At 42.4% G+C, this 24,351-nt stretch overlaps 1 protein-coding gene across 9 annotated transcripts in view; it reads left to right on the forward strand.

The window, feature by feature from the left end:
- ARID1B (AT-rich interaction domain 1B) overlaps positions 1-24,351 on the forward strand; it is a 420,254-nt gene that overhangs the window by 24,956 nt on the left and 370,947 nt on the right. For all 9 annotated transcript variants that reach the window (XM_053590570.1, XM_053590575.1, XM_053590567.1 and 6 more), the window contains exon 2: positions 24,008-24,202. In XM_053590570.1, the coding sequence (XP_053446545.1) occupies positions 24,008-24,202 (195 nt within the window). The remainder of the gene's footprint in view (positions 1-24,007; positions 24,203-24,351) is intronic.

Here is a 24,351-nt window from a genome sequence, read left to right on the forward strand (position 1 = left end):
TTCCTGTGAGGGTACATGTATGAACACATTTTCCCATCCCCTGCTTGTCTGCTTACTGCTCTAGTGCTAGGTGTGTAAAGAGTACGGTAAATTGATTATACAAATTCAAAGCAACCACGTTTCCTTTTCATTGGACTGATTCTACTGTGAAGAAAAGATTGGGTATTCTTGTGTGTGATCTTGTACATTTATTAAGCCATTTCAATGAAGATTTAAAAGCCAGTATTTTATTTATGGAATATAACCCACATTAATAAAGTTATGTAGTGGAAAGGCAGGCATGACTCTTTACTGTGAATTTTCAGTATAGAGGAGAATTACGTCTTGAAACGATTGCAGTGGATGCTGCTTGTGTTTTGAGAGGGAACCGTGCTGTTTCCCTTTCCCTTCCTTTTGCTACGCAGTCTGTCTTTACGAGGTCTGGCTGTCCGTGTACGGCTGTCCACTTGTGGCCTGCCTCCCTCTGGGTACCTACGTGGCTTATACTTACCCAGCCTCACCTTTGTTTTTGTTTGTGTATTTGTTTATGATTTTTCTCCTTTCTCTTCAAGTGAATGCTCTATTTTTGCTTCCATGGTATGTTCTTTTCATTTTATTTATTTTTCTTTTCTTGATCCAGCTCTTTCCATCCCTCTTCACCTGCTCACATTGAGTGGATCATTTGTAAGCTTCAAATTTCATATCCTGCTGTGGGTGGCTTTCTTGTAAAAGTTTTTCTATGTGTCTGCTGTTATCCTTTTTGCCAATAGATTTTAAAACTTTAACCCTTTTCCACCATGTTTATGAAGCACTCTTGTTTTCTTCATCTGTAAAATAGGGATGATAAAACCTAATTTGCATGACTATTGTGAGACTGAGGTGGAGATTGTGCACACAGCACAGTATGAACTACATCTCCTGTAAATGACAACGCCATGGTGGCAGTAGTTGTAATACTAGTATGATGGAAAATATTTGTAAAGAACACCCGTCAATTTTGAACTGAATTGATAATTAGGGACGAAATTATAAAGTGCTTTATGTATCATGAAAAGATTACATTTATTCTATGGGCACTGAAGAATTTCATTGCTTGGAGGGATGATCTGGTTGGCAAAAAAGGAAAAAAGTGGCCCATTTTATGTCTTAACGTCCTATTGTTTTTTTTCTCCTAAAACTATAAAACGTAAAGATTAGGCAGTATTAGTAATTACCACCACTTGTAAAGTGATGTGTTATTAGAACAAGAGTTTGAGAAGTGTGTGCCTCTTGCTCAAGTTTAGTGCCATACCCTCCAAGCCGGGGCTGTTTAGCAACTGCTGATTATTTCTGCATCTGTCTGCTCATACTCCTCGGGCTGGAACAAACCTCAGTTATACCAGACCTAGTTACATTTTCTGCGTTGATCCCTAGTTTTTCTGGGGTGTGGTCTTGGCTGTTTGCATTTGACTCTTAGAGCAAATGTGGCAGACAGCTCCCGTCTGCCGGCTGCTCGCTGAGGAGTGAAGAGGCAGAAGAGTCCAGGAAGGAAGGTGTTCTCTGGGAATCCCCCTGCTCTGCCACTTATTTTTTGTAGAGTGGGGATAATTCCAGTGCCTATGTTCTGGGGTGGTTTTGGTGATGATGTGAGGTGGTATGTAGAGTGCTGTCCAAGTGTTGGCTGTTTTTATCACGTTGCAGTTATTGAGGAAACTTAGCAGGTGTATGCGTTACCAAGGACAGGTGTTCCTTTGCCTGTAGGAGTGCTCTCTGCTCTTAAAGGGCCTACAGGAAAGAGTTATTTCTATGCAAATGTTACCATTGCTTTCGTTTTCTTTCAATATAAGCGGAAAAAGGTAGGAAATGTCCACATTTTGCAAGGTGGAAACCTTGTAATGTGATTTTTTTCCCCCCTCAGTTAGAAAGCTCACTCCTAATTTCCTTAATGGCTTTGCCTCCATCTCATTTACTGCATTAGGTTCAGTGCTCGAGCCCCCGATTTTAACCATAAACCTTGCTGAGCTTCTGTTTCCATGCCCATAAAGTGGAGATTAAGTGAGCTGGTGTGTGGGTCCCCTGCCTAGGTCCTCAGTAAATGATAAACTCACAGCACATTAAACAAACCTTCAAAGTGTTTTTAAAAAGCAAAGGCTTATGGTCTTTGAAAAGTACTTGTAGCTTCTGAAGTTGGGGCGCCATGCCCTACTGCACCACCCAGTTGAAGAACAGGTTCTACCCGTAGCTTTCATCATGGCCCGAGAGCTGCTTGAAGAGGTGTTTTGGTGTTTTGCTGTCTGCTTGTCCTTTCTTCTAAAAACACATTTTCATTTACATTTTGGTGAAACGTGTTTTTTCATCACTTTCTGGATCACATTTTCAACTAAAGTTTAAATGGGAATTGTTTGCTTTTGCTTAAATGATCTGTAAAGTGTTAATAATTTTTTCCAAAGTGCTAGTCCTTCCAGTGCTCTTGGGGTTAATCTCTGTTTTGTATATGCAGAAGAGGAAGCACAGGTTAGTTGACTTAGTTAAGGACACAACCTGGATTCAGACCAGGTTTTGTGACCAGAATCTGAGGTGCCACACTGCACACTGTTGGTGTGGTGTGTTTTGGTGATTCTTTGGCTTGGAGACATGTTAGATGTTTGAATCAGGGGCTGGTAAACTTCTCCTATAAAGGACCAGGTAGTAAATGTTTTAGAGTTTATGGGCCAAATGATGTTTGTTTCAACTGCTCAACTCTGCTGGGGCAGGACCAAACTGTCCACAGGCACTCTGTAAGTGAGCGGGGGAGGAGGCGGTGTGCAGTGACACTGTGGATGCTGAAATTGAATTTTAGGTCTTGCAATATTATTCTTTTGATGCTCCTCCCACCCCCATTTAAAAATGAAAAGAATATTCTTAGGTTACTGATCCTGCCAAAACAAGTAGGGAACCAGACTTGGCTCAAACACTGTAGTTTGCCAACCTCTAGACAGGATGCACTTTTCTGCTCCCAGTTCATCCAAATCTTGCAATTGCCCCACCCCACCCATTATGCACCTTTGTTTACACAACTCTGTATTCTTTGAGATCTCAGCTAACATGGACCTGGGAAGATTTTAGTTCTGTGAGGTGAAGAAACCTGGGATTCAGAGGAGCAGGCAGATTGCCCTTTGCTGAAATGCCTTAAGCAAGAAGCTTGCTCACCTTAAACTAGGGTTCTTGATTCTCCACACAGTGGTGTGTTTTATTTTTTAACTGCCTACTATTTAATTGATTTTCTTCCTTTTGTTTTTTTTTTTTTGAGACAAAATTTGGTTTTGTTGCCCTCGGTAGACTGCCACGGCATTATAACTCACAGCAACCTCAAACTCTTGAGTTCAAGCGATTCTCTTGCCTCAGCCTCCTAAGTAGCTGAGGACTACAGGTGCCCACCACAACGCCTGGCTATTTTTAGAGACAGAGGTCTCGCTACAGCTCAGGCTGGTCTCGAACCTGTGGCAATCCACCTACCTTGGCCTCCCAGAGTGCTGGGATGACAGGCTTGAGCCACTGTGCTCGGCCTGAATTTCTTCTTGTTGTGGTACCCCCTCCTCCAATTTTTGAATTTTGTTATTAAAGTTTTTTTTTTATATTACAGAACGTAGTTTAATTACAGAATATGTTTTCATTGTAAAAGATTCAAATACTGGCAAAAATAAGTGCGTTGCATATTTGCACAGTTTCCACTTTCCAGAAGTATCTACTTTTTTTTTTTTTTTTTAGAGACAGAGTCTCACTTTATCGCCCCCTGTAGAGTGTTAGTGGCGTTACAGCTCACAGCAACCTCCAGCTCTTGGGCTTAGGTGATTATCTTGCCTCAGCCTGCCAAGTAGTTGGGACTACAGTTGCCAGCCACAACGCCCGGCTATTTTTTGTTGTTGCAGTTTGGCTGGGGCAGGGTTCAAACCCGCCACCCTTGGTATATGGGGCTGGTGCCCTACTCACTGAGCCATAGGCGCTGCCAGAAGTATCTACTTTTAAGTTAAACGTATTTTTTAGTTGATGTTTTATTTTAAAATGGTACATATGAACATAACATAATCGTATAAACATAAACACCTGTATATGAGGTCGTACGGTCTGCTTTCTCCACTGGCCCTTTCTCCATCGCAGCCTCAGCCTTTGGACACATCGCAGTGGTTCTGCTTTTTCATTTGGATAATTTTGTGGCTCTCAATTGTGTAAGCAGTCACCAAACAATGCAGAAAACACAGTGTCATTTTTACTGTGGACTGCAGAATCATTTTGGAATGTCATGCTCTTCTGAGGCAATTCCAAGAGGATTTGCCGGGAAGGATCAGTGCAGGGCCTTCAGGTGTGAGCCCTGCACAGCTTCCTCTTCTGGCAGCCTCAGGAGCAGTCCTCGGCCTCTTATGTCAGTGGGTGTTGTGCATAACAAAATTTACCAGAAGTGTGCTATGGAAAAAGAAACTTCCTGGTTGTTAGATCTACAACTGTTGATGCTTTAACCCTATTGTATCCCAAAGCAGAGGCAGACATTTCAAAGTAATTGAATTTAGTAATTGAAATTTCAAAAGTAATTGAGAGATGAGAGCATTTCCTATTTGGAAGGTATCAGCTGGATTTTTTTTACCTGTTATTTTCATTGTATCTTGTTAGCTTTAGAAATGATAATGGGGAGAACAGAGGAGAGAGCTTCTAGTAGTGTAATGTCTATCTTGAAATACTTCGGAGTTCTTGTTCTTTTTTAGGAATGGTACTCAAAAGATAGCCTAGGCAGGCTTGGCGCCTGTGGCTTAAGCGGCTAAGGTGCCAGCCACATACACCTGAGCTAGCTGGCGGGTTCAAATCCAGCCTGGGCCTGCCAAACAACAATGACGGCTGCAACCTCCCCCCCACCCTAAAAAATAGCCAGGGGTTGTGGTGGGTGCCTGTAGTCCCAGCTGCTTGGGAGGCTGAGGCAGGAGAATCACTTGAGCCCAGGAGTTGGAGGTTGCTGTGAGCTGTGATGCAACAGCACTCTACCTAGGGCGACAGCTTGAGGCTCTGTCTCAAAAAAAAAAAAAAAAAAAAAATATATATATATATATATATAGCCTAGGCAGTGTAGGCTCTAACTCTAGTAAATAATCTCTCTGGAGAAAAGGGCGTCTTCATTGCATTCTTGGCAGTCTGTCATGTGATGCCCTTGTGAGCATGGGCTCTAGCCTAGATCGACCATGAGCCAGAACAGCCACACTGCTAACGTCAACCCTTGTAATTCTCTTAGAGTCCTCAGATCACAGATCTTGCAATCATATCCATTTTTCTTTTTTTGTTTCTTTTTTCTTTTTGAGACAGAGTCTCACTTTGTCACCCTTGGTAGAGTGCCGTAGTGTCACAGTTCACAGCAACCTCAAACTCTTGGGCGTAAGTGATTCTCTTGCCTCAGCCTCCCAAGTAGCTGGGACTACAGACGCCCCCCCACAACACCCGGCTATTTTTAGAGACGGGGTCTCGCTCTGGCTCAGGCTAGTCTCTAACCGGTGAGCTTAGGCAATCCACCTGCCTCAGTCTCCCAAGTACTGGGATTTCAGGCCAGAGTCACTGCACCCAGCATACCCATTTTTCTTTCATTTTTTAATCTTTGCATTTTTTTTTCAGTTTCCTCTAACATTAAAAAATAAATATTTTTAAGTATATTAACTTTATATAGTTAAAAGATTCTCTTTATTCTCTGTGTGCTACGTATGAAACTCAAAGCAAAAACTTTAACCTGTATTGTTTGTTAATAAGGACTCTTTCATTAGCTGTGCACATTCCTATTGTTCATCTGGTTTTAAAATGTAAATAAATGTCCAGTTCTCTGTTCTTATTTTTGCGTAATGAAAGGAAGGAGACTTTTTTTTTTTTAAACAAAGATTTTTAGAGACACTAAAATCCTTGACTAAAAACAGTGTTATGAATTTTTATTTCATTGTCTTTGGGGAGAAATATCTTAAAATTTGTACGTATGAGTTTGTTTTATCTGTGTGACTCTAGTTAAAGTTAATCAGAGTCATATGGCTTAGCAAATTGCTGAAGTTAGTTTTCAGAGATTTTTATTCATTAATATGTTTTACTCAGTTGAGTTTTAATCTTTTAAACATAAAACGTCAATAACCTAATTTAGTAAAGCACTGGATGCCTTCTTTTTGTTCTCTAGGTTGCTTATTCCATACTTTTGAGTTGGCACATAAAGCTCAATCTGTTTCAGCTCTGTGGACTGCTGGACGGGGCCCCACCATGACTGACCTCCTGATTAAATCACATGATAACCACATTGCATCTGTTGGCCTTTGCTTCATATGCTTTGTGAAAGATGCGGTCATTTTGTACACAGGATGCTATAATGGGATAGACATTTTACTAATTGAAAATCTATATAGAAATTAAACTTTTTTTAAGAAAGAAATTTTACAGTTGTAAAGTTTAAGCTCTGTTTTAATTTTGAAATCTAAATGAAGCTATTTTACTGTTGCAGTGTAATCTTTCTATATGATACCTGCATTAGTTGGCAACAAATTAGTAACCATGTATGTTTAAAGGAAGCAATGCAATAAATGGGAGTTTAGAGAAACCTAATCAGAGTTGTAAAATGATACTAGCGAATCAATTGCATTATATATAGAATTATAGGTTAGATACAGCTTTTCGATAAGTGGAGACACATCTGAGCCTTCTGTAACACCATTGCCAAGAGCATTTAAAGATTTGCTTTTCTCACTTTATTTATTTATTTATTTATTTATTTTTTTTTGTAGAGACAGAGTCTCACTTTATGGCCCTCGGTAGAGTGCCGTGGCCTCACACAGCTCACAGCAACCTCCAACTCCTGGGCTTAAGTGATTCTCTTGCCTCAGCCTCCCGAGCAGCTGGGACTACAGGCGCCCGCCACAACGCCCGGCTATTTTTTGGTTGCAGTTTGGCCGGGGCCGGGTTTGAACCCGCCACCCTCGGTATATGGGGCCGGCGCCCTACCGACTGAGCCACAGGCGCCGCCCTATTTATTTATTTATTTATTGAGACAGAGTCTGGATTTGTTGCCCTGGGTAGAATGCTGCAGCATCACAGCTCACAGCAACCTTAAACTCTTGGGGTTAAGCGATTCTCTCGCCTCAGCCTCCCAAGTAGCTGGAACTGCAGGCACCTGCCACAACGCCCAGCTATTTTTATATTTTTAGAGACAAGGTCTCGCTCTTGCTCGGGCTGGTCTCAAACCCATGAGCTCAGGAGGTCCACCTGCCCCTGCCTCCCAGGGTATGCTTTTCTCACTGAAACAAAAAAGGCACGGGGCTCCCTTCTCCCTTGAGTTTATTGGTTCCAGTTGATTAAGAAATAGCTTTCTCTGTCACTTAGGCTGAAACCCACCAGACCTGGAGCTGGCCACACTGTGTGTGGCTTCTCGAGTTAAGTTTAGTGTGCTGGTCAGGGCCAAGTGTGTGGAGGTGGTTGGATGGTGTGAATGGGTGGAAATGGGAGAGTTGAGAGTTTAGCTGTCATCTGGGAAGCCATTCTGACAGATGATGACAGAATAGGGTTCAAGAGTGAGGTGGAAAGGGGGGTGGATTGCCTGAGTTCAAGAGTTCAAGACCAGCCTGAGCAAGAGCAAGATCCCATCTCTACTAAAAATAGAAAAACTATCCGTGTGTTGTGGCAGGTGCTTATAGTCGCAGCTACTCAGGAGGCTGAGGCAGGGTTATCTCTTGAGCCCAAGAGTTTGAGGTTGCTGTGAACTGTGACAATGCCACTGCACTCTACCCAGGGTGGCAGAGTGAGAAAAGAAAAAAAAAAAAAAAAGAGTGCATGGAGACTGGCGGGTGTCAGCAGGCCTGATTCTGACCTTTGCTGCTTTCCTTGTGAAGCGCAGGCAGGGAAACACAACCACCCACCTGAGCTCCTTTGTACCCCTGGCAGTGTGTATGTGCGACATGTGTTTGTTTTAACCATTTATTTTCATTTCTTAGATTGGCATCATTGCTAGTATTTCTGTGTCTTTTGAGTTAGAATTTAGATTGCCCTGTCAAGTATATTCTATCATGTTTATTCCATGTACAATCTGTATTGTGCAAGGTTTTTCTGGGCGTACAGAATTAGTTGGTATAACTGCCACTTTCTGAAGACCCGCCTGCAAACCATCCTGCTTTGTAGATGAGAAAATTAGGTCTCAAGAGGCTGCGCAGCCCCAGGCTACAGGTCCTCTGGCTTGGCCACTGGGCCGGACTCTGCCTCTTGCTCTGTCTCCAGCACAGAGGGAGGGGTGTTTTCCGTTATCTTCGTAAACTGTCTTGCTGCTTAACAGCCTCCGCTGTCAAGGAGACAAGGACACAGCAACTGTAACCAGACCTCCTGAATGTGACGATAGAGGCTTCCTCAAAGGTCTCCGAGACCACACAAGAGAGAATTTATTTTACCTGGTGGTTTCAAGACCGAGTTGATAAGGAAGGTGATCTTTGAGTAAAGGTTTGAAAGATGAAGAGGAGTTTGCCTGGAAATGGGAAAAGCAAAGTGCCCCGAGTAACTTCTGTGTGTTTTAAGGTTCTAGTCAGTCAAAGTATCAGAGCACCAACACTGGTATTTTGAGCAGTGATAGGTCCTGATGGGAAGAGTTTAGGGGCATCAATCTGCTTGGAAGTAGGTGTGAGAAGGAGCTAAGTGGAACGAATGCTATTTTCACTAACATGTGGAGAGGTTTTCTTTTGCTGCATGATATTTAGTGGCTTCAAAGAACACACGTTCATTATCTCAGAGTTTCTGAAGTTCAAGAGCCCAGGCAGAGCTTAGCTGCATCCCCTGCTCAGGGTCCCAAAAGGTGGCTGGGCTGTGTTCTCATCTGGGGGCTCAACTAGGGAAGCTCAGACTGTTGGCGGAATTCCTTTCCTGGTGGCTGTGGAGTTTATAGCAGCTTCTTCATTGGCAGCAAGGGAAAGATTCTCTAACTTCTGCTTACTGGACTCTTTTAGAGTTCACTGGAGTAGGTCAGGCCTACCCAAGACACTTCGTTTTGATTAACTTAAAGTCAAATGATTAGGATCTTTAATTATATCTACAGAATCCCTTCCTTTGTTATAGTATTTTTTGGTCAGATGCAAGTCACAGTTCTTGCCTATACTCAAGAGTGTGACTTGTATTTGAGAAAAGTGTAGTACTATAGGTCATGAGTCCCTGGGAGCTGTTTTAGGATTTTCCAACTGCAGGTTGTATGTTACATATCAATACAAATAGCAGTGGTGTGTGGTAATCCACTCAGATTGCCATAACAAAATACCACAGTCTGGGTGACCAAAACAATGGAAATTTACTTCTCACAGTTCTGGGCAAGGCCATTTTCATTTCAAGTCCTCTTCTCTTGGCTTACAAGTGGCCACCCTCTGTCTTTGTGCTCACCTGGTCTTTCTGTGCATGTGCGGAGGGGGTGGAGGAGAGGAGAGAGTGAGCGAGAACCCAGGTGGACCTGTGTCTGAACCCTGCCCAACTCCCTTCTTAAAGGGACATTAATCCCATCAGGTTTGGGCCCAGTCTCATGACCTCTTTTAACCTTTAGTAAGTGGCTCCCAACCTTCCTAATGCTACAGCCCTTTAATACAGTTCCTGTGGGTTGTGACCCACGGGCTGAGAACCACTGCTTTAGTACCTCTTAGGCATTAGTTCCGGATACTCACGCTGGATGTTAGGACTTCCACATCAGAATCTTGGGCGGGGGATACAGTTTAGTCCATAGCAGGTTAGGCTTCTGGTCACATTTTGCTTATATCCAGGGCTGCATAGATACCCTAGAGTATCATGACCTTGGGCAAGTTACTGACTCCGGGAGATGGCTTCCTTCCCTGAACTAGGGCATGGCGACACGAACGGCTTGATATTGCTCTGTTAGTGCTGAGCGCATGGCAGGTCCTTGTTAAATAAGGCTGTTGTTGCTTTATCGGTACCTTGACCTTTCTGGGTATCTTTTTTTTTTTTTTTTTAAATTGTACATCTTAATTGATAAGTTCCTCCTGAATCTTTCCCACCAGAAGCCATTGCCCACAGCTGAATTTGTAGGACTGGCAGTTACTTGCTTCTGTTCCGTGGTATTCATAAGTTTATTGATACCGTGTAGTATTTGTATACATCTCTTACTTCCTCTGTTACAGCATCTGTTTCTTAATGTCAAGGGCCATTTTACACCTCGACTTACTGTTCTGTAGCACCCTGCACATTAATATTTATTTAGTTTAAACAGTGTTGAATAATTGAATAGGATGAATGGATGTGGCCTCTAAAGGAACATGTTTCCCCTTCCATCTAGATCTCCGCTTCTCAGCTGTTTCTAACTCGCAGCTCCTTTTGATAAACACATTTCCTCACACCCCTTCCAGCATTCAGATGTCTCCTTCCAAAAGACTAGGCCCCCAGTCTGCACCTCCCTTGAAAAGACGGAAGCTGGACTTTTCCCTTCCTACAAATCCTCAACAATTGAGATTATTTTATCAACTCTACTTTCATGTGGTATGTTATAAAAAAACAATGGTTTTCCAAATGGAAAAATTACAGTCCCGGGCTTGCATTTTTGACTGCACCCTCACCCTAGCCTCATGCCTATTCTTATACTATCTGTTCATTTTCCTGTCTGAGGACTGCTGCGCCAAACAGCTCCGTTGTGGGCAGTAGTGAAGCTGGCATTACACTCACCTTATCGTGTCTCCACCAGCTAGTCACACGTGTAGGAGAACTCTGTCTTCTCTTTATATGGTTATCTTATAAGGAAAGGGGTTAAATTGTTACGATTTTGAATTTTTGAACCCTGGTCTCTAAAATGATTCCAGTTTGTGTAGCCTAGACATGTTTTATGCTTTCATAATGCTTTTTCTCCAGAACTTAATGTGGTTTGTAGATATTACCTCATCGGTACTTAGGGCTTCCTTGTATGCCAGGTAAAAACTGGGGACCATTGCTGTTACTCTGCTGGGGAGTAACGTGGCCAAGAGGTTAAGGAGGAGCTGCCTCTGCCTCCCACTGCTGGTTAGGCTGCCTTATGCTTACTAGTCCTCAACTGCATGTTAGCCTGCAGTGTGGGAGTTGGTACCACTCTTTACCAAGCCAGCAAACACCTTTGGTCACAAGATAATAGAGTAAATTTGTAAGATGATCTTTGTTTTTAAAGGAATTTTGTGGGTCTGCATAATATTCAAAATTCAGTGTAAGGAAAGGAAGGTAAAGTACAATCTGGTCCCCAGAGGTGGCCTCTTTTAATTGTCTTGAAAGGGGATTGTTTTAAATCACTCCCGCCCGATATTCTGAAAGTTATTTTATGCCTTTGAAAACAAGTTGGCTTGCAGTGGTCTACCCTGCTTTTGTAGAAAGTTGAGGATGTGGGAAGTGCAACTGTGAACCTTGTATCCGTCGAATTGGGGGTCTTTTCTGAAAAGATAAATCAATGCTAAAGAAAAACAGAATCTTTGTTTGATTTGATGCTTATGTGAGTGCATTTGCGATAGGATGATACAGGCAATGCCGTCTCACTTTTTGGAGAATGATACTCAGTAACTTAAAAAATCCCCTTTCCTCCTTTGTTCTATACTCTTGCCATTTTCTTTTACATGAAAAATACTTTTTATCCTAATCTCTGTTATTTGATTGTGATGATAGGCTATTAGGTGAAGACCTATTTTTTTTTTTTTTGAGACAGAGCCTCAAGCTGTTGCCCTGAGCAGAGTGCCGTGGCTTCACAGCTCACAGCAACCTCCAACTCCTGGGCTTAAGCTATTCTCCTGCCTCAGCCTCCCGAGTTGCTGGGACTACAGGTGCCCGCCACAATGCCCGGCTATTTTTTGGTTGCAGCCGTCATTGTTGTTTGGTGGGCCCAGGCTGGATTCGAACCCGCCAGCTCACGTGTATGTGGCTGGCGCCTTAGCCGCTTAAGCCACGGGCGCCGAGCCTAGGTGAAGACCTATTAATTATGGGTAGACTATTAAAAATGAGTAAGAAATATACGAGTGCGTATTTAACAACAACTGATGCTCAAATATTATTCGAAAGATTTTATGTGTTTTCAATATGCTAACAATGGATGTGTTGTATCTTAAATTTCTGGCCATTTTTTATTAGAAAGCCTAAGAAAGAAAAAGTGTAGTAATTTGAAATAGTGGCAGTAGGCAGATAGAAGTGTAAGACAGTGGCTGCTTTTATGTTGGTATTAATATATCAAGATACGTATTCTCTAACATAGATTACAAGTTTCTAGTGGTGAATCTGTGCTTTTATATTCTAGTTACCATTTTAAATGGTTAAAAATTGGACATGCCCCAAATTCTAGATTGGTATGTTAATTCATTTGGCAGAAGGGGATTGCTAGCTGGTGGGATTAACGCACAACACTTTCTGCTTTCTTTCAGGCTGAAAGTGGTAATGGAACTTCGGTTTTCCTCTTTTCTCCCCTCGCCCATTTTTAAAATAGCAATGCTTTTCATACCGTCAGGATTCATGTTGTGACACCCTGCTCAGAAGTCATGACAGCAGGGTAATGACAGCAGCTGCCTCCCGAGAATCAATCAGGCAATTAACTTTGTAAATGAAATGCTGATGATACAAAGCTTCACATGAGAGGCCCAGTGATTAAAATCAATTTAACAAATTGTTTCAGGTGGGACTTGATTAATAATTTGCCATAAATGCTAAGGGTATATGACCAGCATACCTTGTTGCTGTTACTGTCCAACTGTGTCTAAAAATCTACAGGTAAGCTCTGTCACCTGTCTGTTGGGTCACCTACCTCCATAGGCTTAAGTAACAGTGAAGATGAAAAGTACTATTACATTTTCACATCATCCGTGTTCATGGTTTCCTGTATTCTGCTTGAAAAACAAGCAACTCAGTCTTTTTTCTATAGACCCCTCTATAGAGGGGTTTGGACAGAGGACAGTTTGGACTTCTCTCAGGCTAACGTGTTAGGCGTCTTAAAGCAGTAGCTTGTGTTTCATTCTTAGTTTCCATTCTTTTGTAATGGTTATAAACATGGTTTGGGAGCTGCTGTTTTAGAATTCTAGAAGTAGTGACATTATAGCATGGAAATAAAAATCGCTTGTGTTTGGAGTATTATAATTCGAACCCAGGAGAAGTCACACTTGGAGTAGGACGTGTCCTGGGATGCCTTTCTAACATTCATGGACCAAACATTGAGTGTCCGTTAGAAGCCAGACCCTGTTACCAGTTCTCATACATTTTATTACTTGCAATTGGTACATCCAGGAATGCAATACAATATTATTTAGAAGAGGATGGCTTGGAGAGAGGTGACAGTTAAGGTGTGCTTGGGTTTGTTTTTGTTTTTTTTGAGACGGGGTCTGGCTGTTTTCCAGATTGAAGTGTAGTGGCTTCAGCATAGCGCGCTGCAACCTTGAAATCCGGCTGGTTCAAGCCCCCCTCTTGCCTCAGTCTCCTGGCTAGCTGGGCCTGCAGGTATTTTTTATTTTTATTTACTTATTTTGTTTATAGAGACTGCTGTCTCACTATGCAGCTCAGACTGGTCTTGAGCTCCTGGCCTCAAGTGATCCTCCACTTGGGACTCCCAAAGTGTGAGCCATCATGCCTAGACTGGTTTCTTTATTTCAGTTTTTTATTAAAGAAATAATACAACAATATTTGTCTATTGTGTGTCAGAAGTTGGGGCTATAAGGAGAATTAGGATGAGAAAAACAACATTCCTGGCCTTATGCAGCTCATCTGATGAAAAGGACAGGAATAAACAAAAAATTGTGGTTGCTTATGGTAAATATTTCATATGTGTTGAATAAGTGAGTTGTGGTGAATGGAGGGAGCCCTGAAAGGGCAGACTGTTTTAACCAGTGGTACTTTGTGGGGTTTGGAAGAGCTTCTGTGGTTTATAGGGTGGCCAGAGGAGGATGGGTGCAGGGGCATCTCAGAAGCAGTTGGGGTCCTGTGCTGCTGCACTGGCTGTCCAGCTTTGGGGGTGGGGGAGCCCCGAAAGATGGCAGAGCGAGCCACCTTGTTTATTTGAATTTGTCCTGGATTTTGAATTCTTTTCCCTTATAACCTCTTTCCTACCTTTTGACCTTCGTCGAGGCAGTTTATTGATAAGATTCCTGGTCAGAGACTGAGGTAGAAAGGAGAAATATCTCTAACAGTCCACATTCTTTTTGATACTATAAAACAGTTGAAGGTCTGGCAGGAAGGAGGATAATTCTAGAATTCTAGACTGTTAGAATAGCAAGGAACTTCATTCCCTTTTGTGCATTTAAAAAAATCTTTTATTTTAAAATTTCAAATTTGCAGGAAAGTTGCAAAAGTAGTACAGACAAATTCGTGTACCTTTATCCTGATACATCAAATTTAAATACTTTACTATATTTACTTTATTGTTCTGTCCGTTTGTCCATCTATCCGCCCATCTGTCATTCATCCATAATGTGTGTTCTCTAAATCATTTGATTCGAGGCTGTTTCATCTGCTGCTTTACTCCTTAGTGCTGCAGAGTGTATTTTCTGGGAACAAGCCCGTGCCTTTACACACCTCTGTTCAGTTATCACTGTCAGTAAATTTAGCTTTGATTGACTGCTTTAACCTACAGTCTGTATTCTAATACTGCCGATTGTACTAATAGCATCTAAGTGGCAATCTTCTTTCTTTCAGTATAAGATGCTATCTAGCCTTCTGTGTTGAATCTAGTTGCCCTACCTTTTTTAAAATATGAGATTTGACTTTATTAGCCACATTAATTTATTTTTCTTTGAATAACTACATTGTAAGAAGTCAGTATATGTTTTCGTTTAACTGTGGCTCTGGTGAAGCCAATATCAAGTAGGGTCATATCTCTGAAAAGTATTTTAAAAGCAGGGGCAGATGCCCTGCGTATCTGAACAGCAAGCACTCTGTCCAGAGGTAGGTAAGTCAGTTGGTAATTTTCACTGTATGTAAAGTTGTTGATTTAAAAAGTGAATGAAATAATTGGAAAGCGGTGCGGCAGCAGCCGGGGGCCTTCCCAGGGAGTAGGAGCTTCTGTGTTTGTCTTTAGACGCTGCCTTGATCCATCCTTGGAATTATTTATACATGCAAATCATACCAGACATCTTTCTTGAATGGTTATGTCTAAGGAAGGTATTATATTTCACTTGAAAGGCGGGGAAACTGAGGCTTAGAGGATTGGAATAAATTTACTCAGCTTTTTGTGGCTATTCAGAAGGAGGAGAGAGATGAACTGAGATCTACCTGTTGGCAGACTTTCTGCTTTTCCATTGTACTGGAGGGAGCAAACTGGTTTTTGCTTGTCTGCAAAATCGGATAGCTGTGTAGTTGGCTGCTAGTGACTCCACAGGGTAGAAGATTCTGGGGCTTACCGGACTCAGGGAAACCAGCGCCAGGATTGGTTAGTAAGGTTTGTCTTCTGAGCATTGACAGGGATGTAGGGTTTCCATGCCTATGTTGATTATTCTGGAATTATGCCTCTATATAATGAAAATGATAATAAAATCTGCCTTTATTAAAAGCCTGTTATGTGCCAGGAACCTGAGTATATTTATTGCCTTTAGTTGTGTCATAACTCCGTGGTGATTGTGATGGTATTCTAGCGCACAGATGTGTTAACTGCGACACAGGGAAGTTACATGCTGGCTTTCTTCAGCATCACACAGTTACACGGGGGGGGGGAGGGGTTGAAAGTGGACATTGGAAGGTCAGACAGTTAAGTGTGAGAACTCATCTTAGAAAAAGTGCTACATACCTCATGGCTGCATAATCACTATAGTCACTAAATAATGGAAATACTTAGAAGTGACTGTAGTGATATTCAGCAAAGTGGTATATAGTACTTTTTCTAGGATGAGTTCACGGACTTAATTGTCCAACCTCATATTCTCACATAAACTTCCTTTCTTGATTTAAATCTGTATTTATATGGACAGTGTACCATACTGTTTTTCTTCCTTAAGTCAGCTTGCTGCTACGTTGTCACATAGTGACACATGGCTGTGAACAGTATGCACACACTTATAGATGTAAATTTTAGAAAATGTTAAAGCCCCACCATGAGCACTTTACATTTTTTTTGGATGGCAAGAATAATAAATTTGAGGGAAAATAGAAATATATTCTATTACTATTTCAGTATTCCTTTTAGATCTAATTTACTCCTGAAATAAACAATATGTATGCACTTTGGTTCATAAAATTATTACACTTGCTAAATTAAATTTAAAAATGTAGTTTAGTCAGACAGTAATTTACTCACTGAATTGACTTATAAGCTGCTGAGCTTTGGGGGATTAGGCTACTAATAGGTTTTGCCAATTTATAAAAATTAAGCGAATATTGGGAACCAAAAGAGTCTTAACTTTCTGGACTTACTCTCTAGTGCCTGGATGGCAGCTATAAATAAGATTGATGTTTATTTTCTCCACTTTGGCATTTCTGTGGAGCAGTCTAGGTGGGGAGACAAACATTGATCAGGCAGTCACACAAATAATGAATCTTGCAGGCTTTGGTTAGGGTTATGAAGGATCATCAGTGTTTTCCAATGGGATCCTGCCTGAGTTCAGGCAGGGCTCTCTAAGAACATGTTTTGGGGCTGAGTTCTGCAGGAGAGTAGAGCTTATTTTAAGTGAAAGGAATGGCGCATGAGGGGGGCCCAGCAGTGGGCATGTACGTGGGTTTTCTAGAGCCCCATAGACACCAGGATGGCTGGAGGGGAGATTTCCTGTCGCAGTGGTGGTAGGTCCTGCCTATTGGTGCAGAGTTGCCGTGTGGGAGAGGGAAGAGAGGAGTCTGTACATCTGCAGTCAGAGATAGATGGAAAGGATCCTGCCGGCATTGGGGCAGGAATTTTGGCTGCAGTGCTCTGGGGCCCAGAGGAGCTAGCCAGGGAGACAAGCTGTGGAGATGCAGGCATGGGGAGGTGGTACAAGCTATGGCTTGTGTGAACTTGTGCGAAGTGCAGATTTGTCTACAGTGAAGTGCGGTTCTTTGCTGGTTGTATATTGGTCACCAGCAGGCCTGTACGCTAGTTAAAGCCCCGCTGTTTACCTGGCCACATGGTATGGAGGAAGTCATTCCCTTCTCCATTCAGCACATGTTAATTATGCCAGGCATTGTACTAAGGGTTAGGTATGCAAAGACGAATAAGACAGAATTTTCACATTTCATGATAGTCTGCTGAGGATATAGGAAAATAAATAGATTAAATTATTGAGGGTTTTTTTTTTTTTTTTGCTCTGACTTCAGTTTGCTAATTTGTTAAGAGGAGAAGAGCTTTAGGAACTAGCTCTTACTATGTGATATATCCTGTGGTATCTCATTTATTCCACCAGCAACGATAAGAGGTGAGCAGGATTGTACTTTATTAAATAGTGAGCCTGACTTTACGTAGCTAATAAATAAGTGTAGGCAGGATTCACACCCAGGTTCGGTTGGCTCTAACCCTGCTGCTTTTTCCCTTATGACCTTTTGCCTTGTATTTTGTACATGTCTCTGAACTTTGGACTGTTTATTTTATATTTTATAAAAGGTAGAGGAACAAGAAGTTGTCACTGAAGGCAGATGTGGTCTGGAACTTGAAAATGGTAGTGAGCACACAATTATAAGAGGGACTATACCTAACAAATACAATCAGTGTAAACTGGTTTCTTGTACCCTCAATGAATCCCCAAAAATTAAAAAAAAAGAAAAAGAGAATAGTAGTGAGTGAGGAGGAGGTGTGCCAAGGCCAGCGGAGAGGTTTCTCCTGAGGTGTCCTTTGAGAATGCTGATATCTGGACCTGCCTGTCTTCGCGAGTGGCTCCTGTGGCTAGCCCATGGCTCTGTTCTCTACCTGGACCTCTTGGAGGTTTTCATCGGTGGGAGATGGTATGCTGATCCTATTGGTGGTTGAGGTTAAGCTAGAAACTGCAGTTACTATAATATGTTAGATGTCAAAATCAGGACCTGAAAAGAACCTCATCAAGGTAGAATGGTAGCCAAGAATAAACAAAATGGAAATAAGTAGAGATGAAGACGACTGTCTAATATGAGATGGGGGAACCTCCTGAGTAGCTGGGACTGCAGGTGCACACGCCACCACACCTGGCTAACTTTTCTATAGCACCTGCAGAGGTGCTATGTTGCCAAGGCTGGTCTCGAACTCTTGGCCTCAAGTGATCCTCCTACGTAGGTCTCCCAAAGAACTGGGATAATAGGCATGAGCCTTCATACCCAGCCCAGCTTGGAAATTGATTACTGAGTTTTACTTTTTATTTTGGGAACTTTTTACTTTATGTGAGTCAGCATTACCAAGCAGTAACCGCAATCATCTCAGCTGTTTGTGCTGTTTGCTTTGGGAGGTGGAAAAAAATGGTAAAAACCACGGACATTGCCATTTGAGTCTACTTGAGAGGTGAGAAATAACACATGAAAAATGAAAATATAGTACAGGAGTTAAATAACAATGTAAGGCAACTCAGGTGTCTCTTGATGGCAGCTTCTGGGCTATCCTGGCAGGTCCCATAGGGAGTGCTGCTGGGCAACACAGGGGGGCTTCTGTGTCCTCAAGGACGTGACATAACCTGGGCCTGGATGAAAGTGAAGCTGCTGAGGGGAGGGCCCAGTGTGTTCTAGTGTCTGCTTCTGTCTGTGCTGTGAACAGGGCTGGTACTCGGGGGAGGAAAACAAATGCCCAACAGCTGGGTTGTGGCCGCCTGCAGCCCTCCCTCTGCAGAGAGCCGGAGTAGTGTTTGCAGTGTGCTCGGGGAAGAACAGAGGCATTTTCAAGCTATATTTAGACATCATCACAGAAAAATAAACACAGATTGCTTCCTGATATGACAGCAGCTCTCTGCAGGTCACTCTGCTTGCTCTGATGGTCATCAACCCAGTTCCACACAGCTGTAGTTCACGTGCATCATAATTTAAGAAACTTAACATTATTTAGTATGTAGTTTTGGATGTCTCTGTAGATTCCACGGTATTGGTATGTTATGGCCTATTTCCACATGCTATACCTGTTGAATAGTTGGGTTGTTGTAGTCTTTTCTTCTTTGAACAGTTGATAGGTGGGTCTTTGCTTCCAGATGCTGGGGTAGCATTTTTGAGCTGTGAGATCCTTTGTAGCTGTAACTAATTTGATGTTCACAATAATTGTGAGGAGGATTTTCTTTCTCTTATTTCATGAATGAGAAAACTAAGAAACAAGCAGCCTTTCCAAGGTCACACAGTGGTGGAAAGAGCTGGGACGGGCTGTGAGCCACTGTGAATCCCAGACCTCTGCTCTCCCTGCTGGGCTGGGTGGTCTCCTTCCAGTGTGACGTGGTGGCAAACAGATTTGAACATAGCCAACTGTCCCATTTCAGTAAGAGAGTTGGAGCAAGATTCAAAAGTTTTCTTTAGTTACTAGTAGGAAACTACTTTCCCAAACTATGATTCAAAAGGGAAAGAGTTTTTCTTTCTATGAGCTCTTGCTTATAGGAATTAATATATATGATTATAGATCAAGATGTGATAGTTCTTTCTTTGGGTTTTTTTGCAAAACTTTTCTCCAATTTGTGGTTTCAGGAATCTTGCTAAAATACAGTGAAATAGTGTATTCATGAAGAAGCCTCTAATAAACGATGTCCATAACTTGAAATTTAGGACCAGATACAATTACACAGTTATCTTAACTTCAAACACCTATGTGGCCATAGTCTGAAAAAGAGAGACAGTGAAGGAGTATTGGCGGCATGCATAGTGTACGTAAAGTACTCTCAAGTATATAAGCAAGCTGTTAATTGACTTGGGTTATCTCAAAAAGGGCAACTGGATTCTGTGACAGCCTGAGATGTGCTACCCAATATGCTTATAATTATGTGCAAAAGTATATTTTAAAAATGCACACTATATTCCTTCCTTAACTGGTGGTCCCAGGGGCGGGGAACCCTCCGAGGCTGTTGGAGGATGTGCAGCATTGGCCATTCCCCAAAAGGAGAACCTGGCCAAGGTGAGAGAGGGAGAAAGCTCACGCACACAGCTATCCACAAGCTCATCTGAATAAGGAGCAACCCGTGAGTCACTAAAACCACACCAGTTAGGTAAAGGGCTTTTTGAAAATGGAGGTATATGTTGTGGCCTTCAAAGCACTTGTCTTACTTCATGGAGCTGACAGCAGCTGTGGGACGCTGTCTGGAAAGGGACTCATGCCTGGAGTAAACTTCTTTGGAGCTGTGCAGGCCTCTCCTTAATGTGGATGGTGTCTCCGAAATAGCATAAATTTTATGTGAGAAATGAAATTGGTTATACTCAGGAAATGCATTAATAGGAGAGATGAAAAGTATAAAATTGTTTCAGGGTAGTTGTGAATATGAAGAGAGACTTGGCTTTATGGTTTCTGGAAGCCTTAAATTCAATTTGTTTTTGGTCTCTTTAAGGCGATAGTAGCAAGAAGCTGGGGTTGAGAGGCTGCATTTGTACATATTTAATATTAAAAGTAGCAAGACCACACTGCTGGGGGAATTTGGATTGTGGGCGAATATTTAAGAACAGGCCATAAGGAGGGAAGGCTAAAATTAAATAATTTGCACTGTATACGTGTCTGCTTTCTTACCTGAAGTCTCATTGAAAGGTATTTGATGTATTTTGAGAGGTGCAGATAACCAGTACATTTCATGCTTTACGTGTTTGGAAATCTCAGGATTAAGCTAACATTTTTGACGTGGGTGAAAATTAACTGAATTTTAAGTAGGACTGTGAGAGTTGATGGCAGTGAGGAGACAGATAGTGTAAAACAATTGCAATCCCTGATCAGATGAATTTGCTGCGCTGTTATCTATAGCATTGCAACATAGACATTGCAGTCATTTTCCCATTTAAGATTTCTGCTTTAATTAAGCCAGTTTGGGTTGTGCATTATTTAAAGTGAAATAAGTAGACCTTTCCTATGCCCTGGGCTATCGAGATTGTATGTGAAGATAGGGCTGCCTCAGGGCCCAGAATTGGAGATTTAGCTTGAAATTTGATTTACTTAGCCTCTACCCTCTGGCTCGATTTTCACACTTCCATAGAAAAAGTTTTATCTTTTGAAAGGTATCTGGAAAATAATCACATTTTGCTTTACTCAGGTATGAATTTTAATTTAAATAATTCTGAGAAAACAAGTTGTTAGTCCCACATTTTAGTTTGATTACAAATGTATCCATGTTAAATGTTCGTATATTTAATTGTGAAGCAAAACAGGTTGTGGAACATCCCTATATTGTTTGAGCAAAACAGTATACTATCATTCAAATTCTCTCATTTTTAAGTGCAAACTTTTTCTTGGCTGGTCAAAGTAATATAGTTAAAATTCCATAAAATTGTGAATTTGAGCAGAATTGTTCTTTGCAGGATGTGGGTCTAGGGCAGAGCCTTCTCTTTCCTCCCGTGTCCTGTGCGTAGTTTCATTCAGGGAGATCAGCTCCTGGCAAATTCCTGCAACTCCCTGCCGTGTTTCCCAGGCACACCGGATGAGGTGCTTCCCTGTCACCATGCCATGTGTCCACCTCGTGTCAACTGCATTGTGTTGTGACCTCTGTTTTGTCTGTCCCCGTCAGCACATCTCTGGGATAACCACTGAGTCTCGTGCTTGTCTCCCTCCAGGGCCAGGCACTGTGTACACAGTAGGTGCTTAGTAAATGTGTGGTGAGTGGGTCAGTCAGATAAAACAAACCCCGGCGTCACCGAGAAGGACAAAGGAAGGAGCGCATGCAGCTCTTCCCTGCCCCTGCACAACTCTGCCCTCCTCTTCCGGCTGCCGCCCTCAGCTCTGCAGTGAGACGGCCCTTGCTAAGCTCAGCAGTCACCTCCTAGGCAAGAATAGCAAAAGCCTTTAACCTTCACCCTACTGGGCCCCTGGGCTGCTTTTGTCATGTCTCTTCTGGTGCTACACTTGACTCCTTTTTCTTCTGTAACACCGTACTCTCTAGAATCGCTAACTACATTTTTTGATCATTCTTTCTGGCTTCTTTGCGGGCTTTTTTTTTTTTTTTTCATTCTCTTAAGTGGGGATGTTTTCTAAGATTTTTGTCCAGTACCTGTTTGTTTTCTTTCCATATATTCTTCCTGGATTAAGTTCTTGGTTTTATTGCTTCCTATTGACGAGTCCATTCAGTGTTTATTGAACATTTCCTATGTGCCCAGGTGCACTGTGTGACCTGTGCCCTGGAGCTATTATAGGGAAGAAATCCCTGCACTTTCAGAGTCTGTTGATTTCTCTACTAATTTTTTCATATCAGACCTTACTCCCTAGTTTGCAAACCCAGTGTCTTTTCCTTCTGGGTATTTTCACCGGGATTTCCTTCTGGAACCTCAGATTTCTTCAATGTAGAGCATTGAAGCCTCCCCCTCCTGATACAGGGTCGACTGGCTTTCCCCTGCACTGTCTCTGGTGTCTTCTGTCAAGCCATGCCTGGCTCCTGGCTCCTGGTCACTCGCTGGGTCTCCAGGTTCTGCTGCTTTTCCCTCCTAAGTGTGACCTGGGTTTGGGCATGGCTTCTCCCAGCACTGCTGCTAGTTCTGGACCTCTGCCTTACCTGCCCCCGGGACAATCTACTGCTTCCAGCTAGTCGCCCCGGTGGGCAGTCCTTCCCACAACTCTCTGAAAGCACCCAGCCATTCATCCTTGAGAGACAACCCGAGGCCTTTAAAATGACCTGTAAGGCTCAGATCCAGGCTGCTCTTATTTCCTCCCACACCCCAGGCAGTTTCCCTCCCTGGAGCTGGTGCTTTGCACCCTTTTCTTCTGCCTGTGGTTCTCTGGGTCCTGTTCTTCCCACCCCGAACCTGTTACTCCCATTTATCCTGGTAGTCGTTAAGACTTCCACAGAGTTCCTGTTACAGGCAGTCCCTGGTTTACGAACGAGACAGGTTCTGAGGTTGAATTTGTATGTAAGTTGGAACAGGTACAATTGCCTATTACCTATCACCTGTAATATCCTCTGTACATAAGTGCAAGTTATATGTTAGATGTTTGTAACTTAAAGACTTACTGTAATAGCCTCTGTTCATAAGTGCGCGTCACGTGTCAGATGGTTGTAGCTCGGTGACTTACTATAATAGCCTCTGTTTGTAAGAGTGAGTTATAGGTCAGTTGGATATTTGTAACTGCAGTCTGCCTGTCCCTACCTCAGTGTGAACATGGAGGCTGGTGCACAGTAGGGACCAGCAAGTGGTTTCTGGAAGGAGAGAAGGAGTGACTGCCTGAGGGCCTTCCTGGCTGTTGCTTTGCTCCTGTGATGCCTCCGTGGCATGCAGGCCTGCTGAGGCTCCACTCCTGGTCATCCTATATGGCCCTGGCCCCTGAGCCTCAGGAACTGAGTCACCAAACCAAAAATAAAATTCAGAGTCTAGTTTTGAACCAGTTATGTTTGCTAAGAAGCTTACTTAATAGGGAAAGGGGGTTGTGACTCATAGTCTGAGGGCTTCCTCCTACATGCTGGTGGTCTGTGCACATTTTACTCTGGACATTTGTATCGTCTAAAATGTCCTTTCATCTTTTAATGAACACTCAGATGTTTGATCAAGACTTGTAGACTCAGGTCTAAAATAAAATTGTTTAAAGTGTTCTGAGAATACTTTAAAGCAGCAGTTCTCAACCTGTGGGTCATGACCCCTTTGGACTGTATTAAAGGTTTACAGCATTAGGAAGGTTGAGAACCACTGCTTTAAAGTATTTTAAAGTGAGAAAGTGTTGCTAATGTCTAGTGTCTTCTGCCCTTGTTACTAGTAAGCTAAAAGGAAATGGTGACATTAGCCATCTTGCTCATTTCTTATATACAGAGCAGAATTTTAGATGTGACATTTCTTCTCTCTGCATAAGATACAAAATCTTTTAAAATATTGTTTTCTCTATATCCTTATTATTTGTCAAAACCTTCCCCAAAGTAAAAAATACAATGTTTTATATCTATCTAGTTTTTTTTCTTCATGTTCTTCTGGGTTTTTATTTGTCAGGTTATAATATTTTTAACACTAAGGGTAGTTGTGTTACTAATGCATGTGTTAACGTAGCAGAAGTCTCTGCCTTTGTAGTAAATAATGGATTACTAAACCTACTGCTCTGTTTATTTCTTCACAGGGCAGCCCGATGGAGCCAATGGTGATGAAGAGGCCTCAGTTGTATGGGATGGGCAGTAACCCTCACTCTCAGCCGCAGCAGAGCAGTCCCTACCCAGGAGGCTCCTATGGCCCCCCTGGCCCACAGCGGTACCCGCTCGGCATCCAGGGCCGGACTCCAGGGGCCATGGGAGGAATGCAGTACCCACAGCAGCAGGTGTGCGCTGGTTTTGTCTCTGCCTTTTACTGTCTACCTAAGATTGCTGTTGAGGAGAATTAGAGGGCATTTTGCTGATTTTCTGCTTTTTACATTTGTTTCTTTAAATAATAACAGGTACACTTTCTTGTAAAGATGGAAAGGTGATC

Source organism: Nycticebus coucang, chromosome 5, assembly GCF_027406575.1.
Source record: "Nycticebus coucang isolate mNycCou1 chromosome 5, mNycCou1.pri, whole genome shotgun sequence".
Lineage (NCBI taxonomy): Eukaryota > Metazoa > Chordata > Mammalia > Primates > Lorisidae > Nycticebus > Nycticebus coucang.